The following is a 19,155-nucleotide window of genomic DNA, read 5'->3' as shown; positions in this document are numbered from 1 at the left end:
TGCTTCCTCAGTAGATTTAGGTTACATATCTTGGCTTTTCTTAAGATAAACATCGTCCTTTAAGGTTACCTGCAGTTTCTCTTTATCCCATAGCTGATGATGTCATTAATCATTTGATTAAGTTGGTGCCAAGCTTTTCCAATGTGAACATTCTTTGTAACAAATAAGTAAATGGGAAGGGGTTTCTGAATCTATTTAAGTATTTCTTCTCTCATCCAGTGTTTTATTCTCTTGTAATATTTTTGTGGGACTCACAGTTTCCTAATTTATCTAATTGGTTATTTATAACGAATAACCAATAACTTTTACTAGTTACTTTGATGCTTAAATTGTGCCCCTTTTGGCAGCTTTAGCTCCTTCTGATGTGTCCCTGTCATTCTTGAATACTTCCTTGTTCCCACACAAGGCAATCCAGCCTTATCTGGTGCTCTGCATTGGCCATTTTCCCAAGGAGCTCAGGTGTCTCTAAAGGAAAGTAGTATTTAAAGACAAGACCCAGGTGGTAGGTGTGCTCATTGCTATAGGGGTTTAACTGCTCCCCAGAACTACTCAGCAGACGGAGTCAGGGAAGATGTATGTAAACTCTATACAAATTTGTGTTTTATCTTACTTCTCCAACGGTACCTGTATGTAAGGAACTGTTGGTTCACAACTTCCACAACTGTACCTCCAGTTCTACTTCAGTCCTGAGGGTTCTTTCTAGCTTTCTCTTGCCCTAAGTCTGACTTGTTTCTCTTGGTGATAAAGCTGGATTCCATTTTCTCAAATAAGTTGGCCGCTCCTTCTGTGTGTAACCAGTGTCCCATCATGGTCTGCCCTCTCCCCTGCATGGGCCATGCCTTCATACTGGGCTGCCCAACACGTGGATACACTAGATTGACCCCTACTGGGCTGACTCCCCACGTTGGCCGTGCTGTTGCATAGCATCCTCCTCACCTTCCTCGTGCGCTGACACCCATGCTGGACTGTAGGGCTGAGCTGCCAGGAGCAGGAGAAAGCAGGGTGCGAGCATGCTGCCCTCCATCATGCAGGCATCTTCCTTTACAAAGGGTCTCTGCTGTCTGCACGGCACCCTGAGACATCTTCCTGGATTTGACAAGACTGCTGGGGTCTCCAGAAAACATAGAATTCATTTCCACCCTTGTGACCAGAGTGATCTTCCTCTTAGAATATTTTTATGGTGGTATTTTATAATGGTGGTACTTCATAATTTTCAGTATATCTATGTGATATACTGAAATGTATAGTGATTATCACAAACGAGGAATGTTAAGCTTAGGATTTGAATAAATGCAGGTTCTTAAAAATACAGATTTTATATGATTCAAAAACTGAGTTCATTTCCCTGTTTAACATACAAGAGCAATTTGGGCTATTGGGGATATTACCATCCATTTTAATATTATTTGTTCAGATTGAGAATGCTGCAGTTAGGAGTATAGTCCTGTGAATGACGCTGTTGAATTGCTGATCCTGGAGTTTTGTACCTCTCACTAGAAAAGGCATGTCAACTAGCAGGGACTGTGGAGGCTGCGCTGCCTCTGAGGGTGCGTGATAGAGTGAATTCACATCCGGAGCACATGTGAAGTTGATATTCAGAGAGGTGATTGCCAGCCCTCAGCTCGAGGGTGGTGAAGGTTGACATTGTTTGTGATGAGAAGACAGTGGCTGTTGTGCATTCGTTGGTCTTAGTATACAAGTTCTTATTCTGAATTTACTTCATTTAGGTGAAGTGTATACATGGGGCGATAATGATGAGGGCCAGCTAGGAGATGGAACAACAAACGCCATCCAGAGGCCACGGTTGGTAGCTGCCCTTCAGGGTAAGAAGGTCAATCGTGTGGCCTGCGGCTCAGCACATACCCTTGCCTGGTCCACCAGCAAGCCCGCCAGTGCTGGCAAGCTCCCTGCACAGGTCAGTGCTGGCTGGGCTGGGTGGGCGAGGAGATGAGCAAGTTGTGCCAAAAGCATTTCCTGTGTATTGAATCTGCATATATATCTGTGCACATACTTCTTGATTTCCTTATGTATTTACAGAGCTATCTCACTGAAAAATTATTCAGATTCTTGTTATAAAGCAGTGCTTTTAGGAATCTTAATATTCCTGGTTACCAAAATTTGTTGTTTTTCAGTGTGCTGCCTTCTCTTCTCTACCTTATAACAACATAAACCTATTCTGACAGTATGTGCCTGATAAGTTTCTTAGTAAATAATTTCTTCAGACTAATTTTTTTTTTTTTGCATTCTCTTTGATTCACATTACTTGACTGAGTCCAACTTGCCAGGATATTATTCTCAAAGTAACATGGTATGGCTTTGCAAACCAGACTCGGAAATCATGTTTCTCTGTTTTTGAAAAAAAATGTTCAGAATCCATTTACAAACTGTGGCTTATCTGTGCATTTGACAGCTAAGTAGACCTAATGTAGTGTCAACATTTCAGGTCCCCATGGAGTATAATCACCTGCAAGAAATCCCTATAATTGCATTGAGGAACCGACTGCTCCTGCTGCACCACATCTCAGAGCTCTTCTGCCCATGCATCCCCATGTTTGACCTGGAGGGCTCTCTTGATGAAACTGGACTCGGGCCTTCTGTTGGGTTTGACACGCTACGAGGAATTCTGATATCTCAGGGAAAGGTACTCTAGTAACAATCTGTGCTGTAGGTGAAACTAGTACCTTTGATCCAATAAAAATTCTGTTTTTTTTTTTAAGGTTTATTTATTTGTTTGAAAGTCAGAGTTACAGACAGAGGGGGCATGATTAAGTGAGAGAGATCTTCCATCCACTGTTTTGCTGCACAGATGGCCACAACAGCCAGGGATGGGCAAGCTGAAGCCAGGAGCTTCATCTGGGTCTCCCATGTGGGTGACAGGGGCCCAAATACTTGGGCCATCTTTCACTGCTTTTCTCAGACCATTAGCAGGGAGTTGGATTGGAAGTGGAGCAGCCGGGACACAAATCGGCACCCTTATGGCTTACCTCCTGCCACCACACCAGCCCCAAATAAAAAGTCTTAATACTGGGAGCAAACAACATAGAATGCAGCTCACTCAGTGATTGTTGAGTGTCCACTGTGTCTTGTTCTATTCAGGGTACTTAGATATATCAATGAAAATAACAGGTAAAAATCTCATCACCTTTGGAAATTATATTAAAAATTAATGGTATGGTGCTCCCCCCCCCCTTTATAATCTGCCTCCCACCTCCCCAGAAAGATTAGGGAGACATTCCCAAAACTGATCCTTTGTTCATGGGATGTTTCTTTGATTACCTGGCCTCTAGACATGGCAGGATCCTGCCCCCCCCCCCCAACACACACACACACGCACACACACACGCACACGCACACGCACACGACAGAAAACTAGGTATTTCTTCTTCCAAGGATGTCCAGCAGAGGGTGCCAGGAGTTAGATAGTTTAGATAGAAGTTCTATGCCAGGAATTCTAAGGTATGAATTCCTTGTCCAGTGGTGACTTAATAGGTGGTGAATGGAATTGAGAATGAGTATATCTTAAAGCCACCAGACAGGTTTTGACCCGTTGACATTTTAGCAATTAGACCTTTCTCAAATGGAATGCCTTCTGGGAGTTCCCACTACTGGAAGTGGTCAGATTTCTAGCAAGCAGCTTGACAAGATGATCCAGAAAGGATTCCTTTTCATGTGGTAGGAGAACCTACGTAGGGAAAGTAGCATAGAAGTTGGGTTGAGAGGCCCTGTAATCCTGAAGAGTACGATTCTATGACATATTATACTATCAAAGGTCATGACCTATATTTTAATATATCTCATAAATACAACTTTAGGAACATAGTAATTCTTCCCACTCTACCCGCCCACCCACCCATTACCCCCTATCTTCCTCCTCCCTCTCCTGTTTGGTCCGAGAAAGAAAAAGAAACAGAAAGGAAGAAAAAAAGAATGGAATAAAAAAACTAAGAGAACTGTTCCTCCACAGCATGAGCCATTCTTAATGAGGTAATTAAGAGTCCAGGATAAGCACGTGACTTTTTTAAGGATTGGCTTTGTTTCCACTTCTCTAGAACAATTTCTGAACAGTCCAAGTGCATGGATTTTACTTTCATATGTAGCTGAAGTGCTAAGTGATAAGGGTTGTGTTTACAGGTAAGATCATCTCTGATGAGGAGAGCAGGAAGAAATTGTGGGCAGGTAAAATTGATGTCAAACAGCTTCAGTGATTTTTCAATCATAAAAAATAGCAAATGACTACTTTTACCTTCCTCTTCTTATCCCTCAAAACTGAGGTGATTGTAGACAGTGAGGGGCAAAAGGGTTTTTCCTCATAAGGAGACAGAAAAGTGGGAGCCAGGGCACACCCAGTGGGACCACGTGAGTGACCTGTAGAATAGAGGGGTGACTAGAGGGTTGTATGAGTGGAGGGCCCCGGAGAGGGCCCCTGGCCAGGGTTGGAGCATGTGGCAGTGGCTGCAGTGGAGAGGGAGTGCTGAGGATGGTTGAAAGGCACTCAGCAGCAGGGACTGTGCTGTGACCTCGGTTCTCGTCCTGGGCATGGGAAAGGATCGGCCTCTGCTGAAGAGGTTGTGGGATTGGGTGTTGGGTGACTGGGGAGAGGGAGGAGGTGAACCTGCCTCTGAGTCAGAGCAGTGAGAAGGGATAGGAGAACTTGGTGGGCAGCGATCCAGAGGAGGGGACCATCCTGTGGAGGAGCAGCTGTCCTTGGGTCTGGCCGGGGCACTCAGGAGAGCAGGTGGAGATGGGGCCATGCAGGGATGATGCAGGCCTTCCTGACCCTCTCCTCATCTCCTTCTGCCTCAGGCCATGTCCTTTGGGCTGCTGATGGCCCTTGCCTTCTGCCTAGAGAGGTTGATGTTCTCGGGCTGTGACCTGGGAGAGGAACTCACCCTCTGCAGAGGGCCCCCACGTGCTCTTCCAAGCCTGCTGAGGGCATCATTGTCCACTTGGCAAAGAGAGTTGGGACCCCTGATGACCCTGTCTTCTTTGAGTGTCTTTTGAGTCCCCTTCCCTCCTGTTGCCGCTCCCTGTGCCCTGTCCACATGGGCATTGACAGCCTGCTTTGCTCCTGGGTGATGTCTTCACCTTGGTACGCATGCTCAGTCCATGCCCTTTGTCCTGTCTTGTCTGTCTTTGTCCTTGGTATTCCAGCTTGCTTTCAATATGGGCTGACAGCTAGAACCTTGTGTTTTTGTTTGGGTCTGTCTGCCCCATTCCCCACCCCAGGTCTGGCTTGCTTTGCAGGATTCCCTGTCCTGCTGCTGCTCTGTGGCACAGTTGTGGTTTAACATCTGTCCCCATCACTGGTGAGCTCGTGGTTTGCCAGGGAAACCTTGGCCTTTGAGATCTGAATCAGGGCAGATACCCACCACGCCTCAGCCATTGCTCTGTGTCCAGAGTGTGCTGAACGCCTCCAGCTGGGCAGAGGTGCTGTCAGGCTGTGGCTGCTTCCTGGGGGACACCCTTCCTCTGCATAGTTGTCGGCACCACTTGGCCTGCTATCCAGCCCAGTGTCAGGCCCTCCCCTGTGACCTCACAACTCAAGAAAGGTAGCCATTTTCTATTTTTATTTTCAGGAACATATTTTAAACAAAAATATGACATGATTTCTCTGTGGATGATACTTTCTTTATCAGATTCTGAATTTGTCTGTTTGGCACATTTTAGGAGGCAGCTTTCCGAAAAGTGGTGCAAGCAACTATGGTGCGAGATCGTCAGCATGGCCCTGTGGTGGAACTGAACCGAATCCAGGTAACACGTGGAAGTTGTTCTCTGATTCTGATAGTCTTAGTAGTGACACTTTCATGGGTGCCAGAGGTGTCCCCCAGCCCAAGGGCAGAAGAGAATGCTCTTAGCTGACCTTCCCTGGGCCTCTGCTTTAAAGAGCAGGTGCTGCCATCCTCCTTGGTGCCTCCTCTGTGTGATATTTTGAGATGCTAAGGTTTCTAGGTAGCAGTATAAATGTTTTTCTTTTTATAGAAGTAAGAAAGATCTATTTCTGATAATCCAAATACATGGGACTGGCATGTGGCACAACAGGTTATTAAAGAGCCACTTAGGAAGCATCTCATTTCAGAGTGCTAGTTCAGGTCCTGGCTGCTCCACTTCTGATCTGGCTTTCTGCCTATGCACCTGAGAAGGCAGCAGGAGGTGGCCCAAGTACTTGGGTCCATGCCACTCATGTTGGAGACCTGGATGGAGTTCCTAGCTCCTAGCTTCTGCCTGGCCCAGACCCGGCAGTTGCAGAGTAAACCAGAAGATAGAAAATCAGTCTCTCTCTCTCTCTTGTTCTCTATCCCCTCAGCATACCTCCATCCCTCTCTTCCTTATTCTCTCTCTTTTAAATAATAATCATTAATTAATTTAATTAGAATAAATCTTTAAAAAAGATAACCCAAATACAGATAAACAAAGAGAAAAATAAAATGAGCCATATCTCCACCACTTAGTGGTAATTACTGCTGTTCCATTTGTGTGTGTATGTTAAGAGGATCAACGTCTTGTAACTTGCTCTTTTTTCCACCTAATGCATCATAAGCTCCTCTTGTGCCATGGGTTCTGTGGGCCTGCTTGTGTTTAGCGGCTGCCTACTACTATTTCTTGTAGGATCTATCTAGTTACTCTGTCAGGTTTCTCTGGTGGGGACTAGAAGGCTGTGCCTACTTTTCTTAGATGCAGGCAGGTCTGTCTCCAGTCTGTCTTCAGCTGGCCCCCTCGTGCCGTTCTGAGGAGTGGAATGGGTCAGATCCTCAGTGTGTCCAGGTTGTAACAATTCATAATCCTACCAGCCTCATAGCCTCCCTAGAACTGGGAGTTTTCTTGGCCAGTTTAATGGGCTGGAATTACTAAAACTGCCTCACTGTAGTAAGCAAAGAAATGAAAAAGAGACTATTCTGAATGTACACTGCTGCCAAGTGTATATAAACTTACAGTTAAAAAAGGAAAAAAAAGTAACCCTGCCCATTGATGTGATAGCATGCGGCACTTGACATTTAATACGCAAGTGAAATTGGCCTCGCCTCTTGGATCTGAAACAGAGAACCACGAAGAACTCATTCTTTGTCCCTGTACCTTTGTATTAACACATGATTTTTACCCTGATGTTGATTACATGACTGGAATATTTTTTCTGAGTTGTACTTGGGGGCATTTTGAATTAAGACATCAAACTCTTGTCCTTTGTTGAACAACACATGTGACCACATTGATGGAACTGTTCTCTTCACTGACGTCAGTGGTTAATGCTAGGCTATAGGTCAGCCAGTTCCACAAATAAATGGGTTGTTCAATTATGTTCATAAAAAAACCTTTTGTTTCTCCACCTTTTGGTTTGCTCTGCATTGTTGGGTCTTGCATACTGTAGTTTGTAAGAACAGCTGATGGCTCACACATCACCTTGCACAAATGAGTGAGCATTTCTGGATCATACACTACCTCAGAACCTTGCACAGGCTCCATGGGCACTTTGGATATCAGTGAAGCTTCACATTTTATTTATTTATTTTTTTTGACAGAGTGGACAGTGAGAGAGAGAGACAGAGAGAAAGGTCTTCCTTTGCCGTTGGTTCACCCTCCAATGGCCACTGCGGCCGGTGCGCTGTGGCCAGTGCACCATGCTGATCCGATGGCAGGAGCCAGGTGCTTCTCCTGGTCTCCCATGGGGTTCAGGGCCCAAGCACTTGGGCCATCCTCCACTGCCTTCCTGGGCCATAGCAGAGAGCTGGCCTGGAAGAGGGGCAACCGGGATAGAATCCAGCGCCCTGACCGGGACTAGAACCCGGTGTGCCGGCGCCGCAAGGCGGAGGATTAGCCTATTGAGCTGCGGCGCCGGCTGAAGCTTCACATTTATTTCTTTCTCTGAAATATTCATGTATTGTGTGCTTGATATATCTTTTTTACTTGTCTTTGTATTGCTGACCCTGTGTTACAGAAACATTCAATCCATGTTGAGAAAAGTGAACTGTGTAGACAGATGGTAGACAAAATTCCATTAGGCCTTTGTAAAAGCTCAGTGTTCTAAGTAGACTGGTATCTGGGGCTGCTCTGGCACTAGAGCAGGTGCCCTGCATTTGAGAACATTGTGTCCCACCTCCCAGTCCCGAAAACTAGGAAGTTCTCCAGCAAAGTGGAAATAGAAGTGTTTCTCTGACCAGAATAGACTAGGGAAACAAGAGTCCAGCATACACATTGAACCAGCAAGGCTGTATGGGCACCTCTGCCTTGGCAGTCCATGGCTCCAGTGATGCTGCTCAGCACAGCCTAAGTGGGCTGGGACTCTGCGTGGAAAGTGTTCCAGAGTCTCCGTCTCAGAGTAAGCTTCCTGGATGCTTTTTGTTTGTTGTAAATTTGATTTGATTTTATTACATGATGTGAAGGTCCGTGTACATTGTAATTACTTATACTTTTTTTACAGAATTGATGCTCCTGACAGTTTAGCAGATTCAGACTAGATGATTCAAATCATCTCTCTTCCTACTGGCCAGAGAAAATACCCTCTGTGCATAGTATATTTCCTAGTTAAAACCAGGCTCACACAGCCATGATGTTGTGCAGAAAGTGAGGGCAGACAGGCTGTACTTCTTGGTGTTGGGTGTGGGTAGAGGCAGCACGGTGGCTCAGCGGGGAGCTGGGTCTGTGTCCTCCCTGTGTGAAGGCTGCGACACTGTGAACACGTCCCATTTTCTTTCTGTGGCTCTGTCTCTAGAGCAATGGATCCCTTAATGAGTCGCCATGGGGGTGAAGGGAAATAACATTTGTGGATGTTGAACCAGGTATGTGGCACATGGAAAAATTTCCTTAGGAAATTATTATTTTTATGTCATTCTTGTATTTTTAATCTTGATCGTGGTCATTTGTGTTATAAGGCTAATTCGTTCAACATAAAACGCACTCAAGTGAGTTAAAGATGATGAGGGTTTCTCTGGGGTAGTCGAAAAAAGCATGCATTCTTGTGACTATTTTTTTCTTTGACTTTCACTTTGCCATCATCTCAGACTGAGCTTCCCGGATGATTCTGAAGCACAGCCTGGGGTATAATTATAGGATGAGCCAAGTCCGCACTGATGTCAGGGCCTTGTGAGTCCTTGATCTGATCCACGCAAAACTTAGCTTAGGGTGAGAACTGTGGGCATGGAAAGTGACTGAATGTGTAGAGAAGGCTCCGTGATTTTGAGAGCTGGATGTGGGTTGATGGAGTTTAGAGTGAGGGGAGGCCATGGTCTGGCCAAGGTGCAGTGTGTCTGACTTGGGTCCTCAGAGCCACTTGAGGGGAATCCTTGAGTGCTCCCAAGGATATCCTAGTGTGCTAGCCAGGCTGCCTTGGGAGTTCTGGAATCTTGTTCCCTGAAGGTCCTGGTGTCAGCAGCTGTTGAGGTTGTAAAACTCAAGGATAACCTAAGTAGGTGTGGTGTTGCCAGGTCATAGTTATTGACAGCCCGACTGCCCCCTGTCATTTCTGAAGGTGTGTTTGTTCATACCCCACCCATCCTGGGGGCTGCTGTGCAGGTCAGCGATGACCCTACTGAGTAGGGATGATGGGGGCAGTGGCCTCAGTGTTCAGAGGTCTGTGCCCTGTCAGTGGTGGGCATCTCTGTGAGCAGAGGCCATGCGTGCTGCCTTCTCACGTGCACTCCCAGGGAAGGCAGGGGTGAGGGCCTCTGAGGGAAATGAATCAATGCTGACAGTGTGGTGAGGACTTAGGAGGAATGAGGTTCAGGGCGCATGCTCAGAGCCCTTTCTGTTTCCATGAGGGCTTCACTGGGTGTTGCTTTTTTGCTTTGCACTGAGCATCCCAGTGGCCACGAGGGGTGAGTGCTGCTCATGCCAGCTCTTGGGGCAGGAGGTAGCACATTGGCTAGACACAGAACAAGCCCCGTGCCTGTGGGTGTGGGGCACATTTCAGGCTCAGCAAGAGCAATTCCCACCCGCGAGGAACAGTGCAGGGGAGGAAGCGTATAAGATGGGAGAGGCTGGAGGGCTGACTCTCTGGACAGGCAGGACCTGGGCTGTGTGCCTCTGCTGCGCCCGCTGCTCATGCTTCTTTCTCCTTTCCAGGTCAAACGTTCAAGGAGTAAAGGTGGATTAGCAGGCCCTGATGGCACCAAGTCTGTCTTTGGGCAGATGTGTGCTAAGATGAGCTCATTCAGTCCCGACAGCCTCCTCCTCCCTCACCGCGTCTGGAAAGTCAAGTTCGTGGGTGAGAATGGGTTGTGCGCTGGAGAACCTGAGACTCAGGAAGGGGTGGACTGTGAGCCTGCAGGGAACAGACAGAGCAGAGCACAGGTGTGGGGTGCAGGGAGCCAGTAGAGCCTGGCAGGCAGGATGGTGTCGGGGGCTCTGAGTTGCTGATTCTCGTTTTCTTCCAGGAGAATCTGTGGACGACTGTGGGGGTGGCTACAGCGAATCCATAGCCGAGATCTGTGAAGAGCTGCAGAATGGACTCACTCCCCTGCTGATTGTGACACCCAATGGGAGGGACGAGTCTGGAGCCAACCGAGACTGCTACCTGTTCAACCCAGCTGCCAGGGCGCCTGTGCACAGCAGCATGTTCCGCTTCCTGGGTGGGCTCTCTTGGTTGCTCGTGTACACTGCGTTGGTGTGGTTTGTGCCACAATTGTTGGATCTCTGTCTTGGGAGTGACGGTCACTATTTTAGACACCTGCTTTTAGCTTTGAGACTCTTAGCAGTATAAATGATTTCTAGCATTTATTGTGCTTCACCAACATTGTGGAAGTGGACCAGGTGCTGTTGTGGACTTCTGTGCTAGCATTCCAGGCTTGGCAGTGGTGAGCTGCGGAAAATTGTACATGGCTGATCTGCACAACTGCACGACTGCAGTCTGTGGCTGTGTGTTGAGGTCTGGACAATGTTTTGGCTCGTGGAGGATCTGAAATACTGTACTCCTACAATTTAAATGTATCTGAAACCTGGAACAGATCTGGGCCTGGAGGCAAGGGTGGAGCAGGGTCCTGGGCAGTTGGACAGTCTCTCCCCTGTTGTGTTAAGAGTCTGTGCAAAGCACGCCTGGCTGTGGTGTCTCACCACTGCCTACAGAGCCCAAAGTGGGGCTGCTGCTCCCTGGCTGCTTCTAAAAGCCTCCAGTCTTTCTTTGCTGTCAGAGGAACAAGACTTGGCCTTGTACGACTTAAAGCCAAATGTGGAAAGCATATGAAGAGTTAGCAACTTGTTTTATAAGGAAAAAAAAAAAAACAAAAAGAAATCATGAATTTAGAGTAGGAGAGTTTTATGATTTTGGGCATTATTGATTTAGGAGGCACTGAGGCCTCGGTATAGTGCATGGTATGTTTGAGTGAAATAGAGACCGTTTGGTCCCCAATGTCAAGGTGTCACTTGTGTTTGAATGAGCAGGCGTGTTACTGGGCATCGCCATCCGAACAGGGAGTCCTCTGAGCCTCAACCTCGCTGAGCCTGTGTGGAAGCAGCTGGCTGGAATGAGCCTCACCATTGCAGACCTCAGTGAGGTAACTCAGCTGGAGCACTGTGGGGGGCTTCAGGGTCTTGTGAAGGGGCACAGTTTGTTCTGGGGATCCATGCAGGCTCGGGGATTTGGCCTGATGCATGTTCCCAGCTGAGGCTGCTGGCTACCGACTATCGACTAGGCTGGTTTGCTCCTAGACTCTAGACTGTTTTGTGACACTTTGCAACCTATACAGTCTTGTCAGGCTCACTGGGAGGAAGCCTCTCCCCATGGCCGCCCAGCCCTTCCTGCCACAGCTTTAGGGAGATAGCCACCAGTTTCAATTGCTTTCTCCACATTTAATTTTAAGAATTCCACTGAATTATGATTTTTTTCTTTAGCTTTTTGAGTGAAGTACTTTCTTGTTGCTGCTTTCTTTTCTGTCTCAGTACATGCAATGTGTTTGCAGCCTCGAGAAACACCAATCAGACCAAGGCCCTCACATGTGGGGAACAGTCCTGATTGAACTCGTGACTCTCCTTTTCTTCTTGTAAGGTTGATAAAGACTTTATTCCTGGGCTCATGTACATCCGTGACAACGAAGCCACCTCTGAGGAGTTTGAGGCCATGAGCCTGCCCTTCACAGTGCCAAGCGCCAGTGGCCAGGACATTCAGCTGAGCTCCAAGTACACACACATCACCCTGGACAACCGTGCGGAGTACGTCCGACTGGCAATAAACTATAGGTTCGTTACCATCTCATCTCAGTTGCTTTGATGTAATAAATAGCAAAAGTAGCAGAAAATGCTTGCTTGGATGTCTGCATTTTTCCAGAAATGTCATGGACAATAAAATGTTAATGGGTTTGGCTCCAGTCTATTGCTGATCTACGGTCACGAAGCCTATTTTACGATCAGGATCAGAGAATTTATTATTCTAGTCTGAAGTTCCTGGCTCTAACTATACATAAAACCCACTTGTTTGGAGGATAGCCCCGCAGAGATCCTAGATATGTGTGTGCACCTCTGCTTGCTCTGTCAGCTCTCTTGGACAGGGCTCTGTCTGGTGCTTTAAGAGCATTGACCAGTGGGTCCCCACATACAGACCTTGAGCCACCATTGTTTAGGGGAGGTGTGGCTGTCACTTACATCCCACAGTGTCACTGCTTAACTTTGCCATTTGCCAACTGTGAGGTGTCTGGATAAAGGCCGGGGCCAGCGCCATGGCTCACTTGGTTAATCCTCCGCCTGTGGCGCCAGTATCCCATATGGGCACCGGTTCTAGTCCTGGTTGCCACTCTTCCAGTCCAGCTATCTGCTGTGGCCCAGGAGGACAGTGGAGGATGGCCCAAGTGCTTTGGCCCTGCACCCGTATGGGAGGCCAGGAAGAAGCACCTAGCACCTGGCTCCTGGCTTTGGATCGGCACAGCGCCAGCTGTAGCGGCCATTTGGGGAGTGAACCAAAGGAAGGAAGACCTTTCTCTCTGTCTCTCTCTCTCACTGTCTATAACTCTACCTGTCAAATTAAAAAAAGAAAAAAAGAAACATGGATAAAGCCCAACATAGTGGGTGGGCTTCAGTTAGCATGGTCCTGGCAGTGTCTTGTCTGCCTCAGGGCCTCGACTGTATTCCTAAGAACTGTGAATATGTGTCTGTCCCAGGATCTTGAGGGTCCTCAGGCCTGGAGCAGACAGGCATGCTGTTCTCCGTCTTTGATGTTGAAGTGTCTGATTCTGGCACTTTCCTGTGTGTCCAAATGGTGGGTGCTGAGACACATGTTGTGGAGTGTGAGTGGCAGCAGACGGTATTTAGGGTGTCTCCTGTCTGCCAGTCTAGATGAGCTCAGTGATGAGGAGTCTATGGGCCCAGGTGTGCACAGCATGGGCAACTGTACCTGCTGTCACTGCTCTTGGTCTTTCCTAGCTGGGAAGTGTGTGGCCACAGTGCAGTGCTTTGGTAAGGCTTGCTGTGAGCAGAGCAAATTCAGTGTCACCAAAGATAGAAGTGTTAAAGTGAACTTTTTCTTTCAGACTCCATGAATTTGATGAGCAGGTAGCTGCTGTTCGGGAAGGGATGGCCCGAGTTGTGCCCGTCCCCCTTCTTTCTCTGTTCACTGGATACGAACTGGAGACAATGGTATGTGACTTGCAGTGGTGTCTCTCTGGAACAGCTTTGTGATCTGTTCATCGGTGTCACTAGTTAATTTCTTGCATCTGGAAACCTAGTGATATCAATGTCGCTAGTTAAAACCTTGCCTCGGGAAGTTCTGTCTATGGTGTTGAATGAAGTAAAAATACATCATATATGTGTGTTCCTGCCACCTGCTCCCACACAAGGGTGAGGCTTAGGGTTGCATGCCTATCTTCCTGAGGCCCCTGCGAACTTTCCTGACTTCACACAGTCCTTGTTAGAGTAACAGATTCTTGAAAGTGTCAACCCACCCCTGATAAGAGTGTCCCTCCAACAGGTTTGTGGCAGCCCCGACATCCCACTGCACCTTTTGAAGTCAGTGGCAACATACAAAGGAATCGAACCGTCTGCATCCCTGATCCAGTGGTTCTGGGAGGTGATGGAGTCTTTCTCCAACACAGAGCGTTCTCTCTTCCTTCGATTTGTGTGGGGCCGAACCAGGCTGCCCAGGACCATTGCCGACTTCCGAGGGAGAGACTTCGTCATCCAGGTAAGCCCCTTGCTAATAGGGGTGCTGGGCTGGTGATGAAATGTCCCTCAAATGGAATCCTGTAGCAGGTTGAAAAATGGATCTCCTGTGTCTTCATGAAACAAAAACGGAAAACAGCCAAGTTCTCTGACATGAAAGCTCAAAATATTGTGATTATAGTCTTGGATGCTAATACCTATTTTTTAATAGAAAGCTTTTATTTAATAAATATAAATAGTACAACTTTTAGATTATAGAGGTTCTTCCCCCCATAACCACCCTCCCACCCGCAAACCATCCCATCTCCTACTCCCTCTCCCATCCCATTCTTCATTAGGATTCATTTTTAATTATCTTTATATACATAAGATCAACTCTATACTGAGTAAAAATTTCAACAGTTTGCACCCACACAGACACACAAAGTATAAAGTACTGTTTGAAGATTAGTTTTACCATTAGTTCTCATAGTACAACACAGAAGTCCTACATGGGGAGCAAGTGCACAGTGACTCCTGTTGTTGATTTAACAATTGACACTCTTATTTATGACGTCAGTAATCACCCGAGGCTCTTGTCATGAGCTACCAAGACTATGGAAGCCTCTTGAGTTCACAAACTCTGACCTTATTTAGACAAGGCCATAATCAAAGTGAAAGTTCTCTCCTCCCTTCAGAGAAAGGTACCTCCTTTTTTGATGGCCCCTTCTTTCCACCGGGATGTCACTCACAGAGATCTTTCATTTAGGTCATTTTTTGGCCACATTTTTGGCTTTCCATGCCTGAAATGCTTTCATGGGCTTTTTAGCCAGATCTGAATGCCTTATGGGCTGATTATGAGGCCAGAGTGCTGTTTAGGACATTTGTCATTCTATGGGCCTGCTGTGTATCCCACTCCCATGCTGGATCGTTCTCTCCTTTTTAATTATATAAATTATTATTAGCAGACACTGGTCTTATTTATGTAATCCCTTTGACACTTAATCATATCTTTATGATCAGTTATGAACTTAAACTGATCATTTTAACTAGTAAGGTAGCATTGGTACCTGCCAACTTAATGGGATTTGGAGTCCCATGGCAAGTTTTTAGCTTTACCTTAGGGGTAAGTGCGAGGGAGCATGTGCCGAACTGTACATCTCCTCCCTCTCTTATTCTCACTCTTACTTTAACAGGGATCAATTTTCAGTTGGATTTAAACACTTAAGAATAATTCTGTGTTAATTAAAGAGTTCAACTAATGGTCTGGCCATCATTAGAACATGCTACTGTTATATCAGCATATTCTGGATTTTTAACACATGTTATAAAAAGCATTTGTTTGATTCTCTGGTTGAATTGGCTGAAATACTAATATGCTACTTATTCAGAAAAATGAGACCTCATAAGCTTGATTCATCTGCCCAAGTCCCCGAGGTGAAAATACCTCATGCTCCCTCTTTGTCCAGAGACAGTAATAGTGACCACCCTGGAGGACTACAGCAGGTGGAAGGCCACTCTCCCAAAATGCTTGGGAGAATTCAGAGATGCCTCTTTACCAAGCGTAGTCTGACTCTCAGTCTGGCCAGGGTCTTTCACGGGGATTGTTGAGAGCACATATAAATTTTTCTTCTGAGGTCAGGTAGTTTGTAGTCTTTCCACAATTCTGTGCTGCTTCCTAGGATCTTAATCTTGTGGCCAGAAATGGGCTGATGGTTTCACACAGAGTTTCCTCATGTGGACGAGAATCTTCCTGAGCCCACAACTCAACTCTGGGCTGTGCAGCAGCCAGGCTGCGGTCCCACCTATGTCAACAAGGGATGTGTGGAGCCATTGCATCCTCTTCCCAGCATTGAGTAGTAAAGAAGAATCATCGTGATAAATAAATGCTATTTTTATATAAACCCTTGGAATAATTTGCTCCTTTTTATTTCTAAAGTTAACTTGATTCTCTATTTTCTAGTTTGTTGTTTTTAACCCAAGGTGGTGATTTTTTATGAGAGTCAGGAGTCTGTGGATCACAGGTTTTCAGTTTTATCTGTATTTGAACATAATATCTGACTATTTAATGTTTTTCATCAACAGGTATTGGATAAATACAACCCTCCTGACCACTTCCTTCCTGAGTCCTACACTTGTTTCTTTCTGCTGAAGTTGCCCAGATATTCCTGTAAGCAGGTGCTGGAGGAGAAGCTGAAGTATGCCATCCACTTTTGCAAATCCATAGACACAGATGATTACGCTCGCATAGCGCTCACAGGAGAGCCAGCCGCCGATGACAGCAGCGATGACTCGGATAATGAGGATGTGGATTCATTTGCTTCAGATTCTACGCAAGATTATTTAACAGGACACTAAGGTGGGGAAAACCGTGGGGAAACAAGAAGACTGAGCAAGCAGAGTGCCACGCCGTGACTGCAGAGCTCCTGGTGTGTCTGGTGAGCGATGTCAGGCCTGGAGATGGAGGGAGACTTTGCTCGTGATTGGAACAGTGGTCGGAATAGTGACAGGAATCAGCCTGTGCACGTGCAACGCTATGTGGACACTTGATGTTTATTTTTGAGCGTTAACAAGGGTCTTCTTACCCCATTATGCTGCATTACATGTAAGACTCTGTGTTTACTAAAGTGTGTAAATGTTTATATAAATACTGAATTGCAGCATCCCAAAAATGAATAAAGAAGCCTTTTTACTTGTGGGTGCAATAGATATTTTCCCCTTTTTCCTCCTTTTAAGTGTCGTATAGCGTCTTGATTGTATATTGGAAATACTGTGTAACGATTAACTCGTATTATAAATATTTCAATTAATTTTACCTTGAATTTGTTTATTAAAAGCTTTTTGAACATTAAATGATCAGTATTACTTGAATGCAGTCAGAGATTATTTAAACCAAATTGAAAACCAGAAAAGGCCATTTGGTCCTGCCCCTTCTCTGCAGGTGTACCATTTTAATGTATGCAACATGTAATTGGAACTGAGGCCTTCTGTGAACAGCATTATAACTTCTATCATGGAAAGTGTACTATATATAATGTTTGTGTCATGTATATGCCTAAATTTTGATTCCCTATAAATAAAATGTCTGTCACAAAGTTGTAGGCTGAACTTTCTTAACCAGTTAAACTAGCACTGGTAGATGTGCTCCCCCCCCACCCCCCACCCCCCACACCCCCGGTTAATTTTTGATGCATTGGTACTTAAGGTATTCCAGTCCAGCTTGGATTTTTTTGGTTACCAAAAACCCAAACACCATTGATAAAGGAGTGATCATTAGAAAGGTGGGAAGTTCCAAGGAGAACAGTTGGTGCTGGGGGAGCCAAGGAGCTGTTGGAGTACCTTCATAGCTGACAAGGCTGGTGCACTCACCTGAGGTCAGCAGTGCCACAATGAGACAAAGGACAGTGTCTTCATTCAGGGACAGAATGTTTATCACTAGCAGAGAAGATCCAAAGGAAAGGTTTTTGTCCATGGCCAAATGGATGAATGCCAGAACTAGTCCTATTTTTATTGTGGCTCAAAATTTTTATAAACTGTGCTTTTTTTTTTTTTTTAAAGTTATCAATCCTTTTATTATCAGCTTTTGATACATAACAAAATTTCCCTCAGAGTCAGTGAGGAACAAGCAACAACATTTATTTCTCACTCATGCACCTGGCTTAGGTGACATTGGGCGGATGGTTCTGGAATATAGATTAGGTAGAGCTCTGCCCCACACCTGTCTTCAGGACCTGGATGTGTCTCATCATGGTGACAAGACAGGCGCAACAGGGCCTAGACTGCACCATCATCGCCCCCCTCATTCTGTTAGCCAAAACCAGCCATGTGGCCAACCCTAAAAATCAGTTGGGATGGCAGATGCATTCTGCCTCTAGAGCAGCAGTTCTCAAAGTCCTGAGAACCCCTCTGGTTCCCAAGTCCTTCAGGGTGTCCACAAGTTCTTCAACTCTGTATGAGACCAATTTTCTTCAACACAATGTGTGGAATGCAGAAGCAGAAATGAGAATCCAGCTGTCTTCTGCTAAGCCAGATAGTAAAGAGACTAATAGGGGCTGGTGCCATGGCTCACTTGGTTGGTTCTCTCCGCCTGTGGCACCAGCATCCCATATGGATGCCAGGTTCTAGTCCCAGTTGCTCCTCTTCCAGTCCAGCTCTCTGCTGTGGCCCGGGAAGGCAGTGGAGGATGGCCGAAGTGCTTGGGTGCCTGCACCCACATGGGAGACCAAGAAGCAGCATCTGGCTCCTGGCTTCGGATCCGTGTAGCTCCAGCTATAGTGGCCATTTGGGGGGTGAACCAATGGAAGGAAGACCTTTCTCTCTGTCTCTCTCTCTAACTCTATCTGTTAAATAAGTTTTAAAAAAAAGAGACTAGGCTGGCGCCGTGGCTCACTTGGCTAATCCTTCGCCTGTGGCGCCGGCACCCCAGGTTCTAGTCTCGGTTGGGGCGCTGGATTCTGTCCCGGTTGCTCCTCTTCCAGGCCAGCTCTCTGCTGTGGCCCAGGAAGGCAGTGGAGGATGGCCCAAGTGCTTGGGCCCTGTACCCGCATGGGAGACCAGGAGGAAGCACCTGGCTCTTGGCTTCGGATCAGTGCAGCGTGCCAGCCATAGCGGCCATTTGAGGGGTGAACCAACAGAAGGAAGACCTTTCTGTCTCTCTCTCTCACTGTCTAACTCTGCCTGTCAAAAAAAAAAAGAAAAAAAAAGATTAATAAAAATGTTGCCATTTTCATCGAATTTTATTTTTGTTTTTGAAAATAATTTTTCAGAGTAGTACTTATGTTAATGAGTAATAGGTTTTTATTTTTAAATGTATTAAAGTTGTTTTCAGTTTTAATTTACCATGTGATAACAATTGACAGAAATAACCCAGATAAGAATTTCTGAGGATCCCAGGCAGCTTTTTTTTTTTTTAATACTGATTGATTTGAAAGGCAGAGTTACAGAAAGGCAGAGGCAGAGGAGAGAGAGAGAGGTCTTCCATCCGCTGGTTCACTCCCAAATGGCTGCAATGGCAGTAGCTGCACTGATCCGAAACCAGGAGCCAGGAGCTTCTTCCGGGTCTCCCACGAAGGTGCAGGGGCCCAAGGACTTGGGCCATCTTTT

The 19,155-nt window shown here is 46.2% G+C and overlaps 1 protein-coding gene across 1 annotated transcript in view; it reads left to right on the top strand.

Annotated features, from left to right (window-relative positions):
* The window catches only part of HERC2 (HECT and RLD domain containing E3 ubiquitin protein ligase 2), a 230,098-nt gene extending 212,960 nt beyond the window's left edge, over positions 1-17,138 (top strand). The window contains 10 exon segments of the mRNA XM_062205025.1: positions 1,728-1,915; positions 2,444-2,641; positions 5,668-5,751; positions 10,054-10,195; positions 10,365-10,559; positions 11,368-11,480; positions 11,972-12,162; positions 13,446-13,551; positions 13,883-14,095; positions 16,138-17,138. Coding sequence (XP_062061009.1) covers positions 1,728-1,915; positions 2,444-2,641; positions 5,668-5,751; positions 10,054-10,195; positions 10,365-10,559; positions 11,368-11,480; positions 11,972-12,162; positions 13,446-13,551; positions 13,883-14,095; positions 16,138-16,410 — 1,703 coding nt within the window. The 3' untranslated portion in view covers positions 16,411-17,138.
* Positions 17,139-19,155: the final 2,017 nt, after the last annotated feature.

The sequence above is a fragment of the Lepus europaeus genome, chromosome 11 (assembly GCF_033115175.1).
Source record: "Lepus europaeus isolate LE1 chromosome 11, mLepTim1.pri, whole genome shotgun sequence".
Classification (NCBI taxonomy): domain Eukaryota; kingdom Metazoa; phylum Chordata; class Mammalia; order Lagomorpha; family Leporidae; genus Lepus; species Lepus europaeus.
Note: the sequence above shows the minus strand (reverse complement) of the source record. Positions and strands in the feature narration are given on the sequence as shown.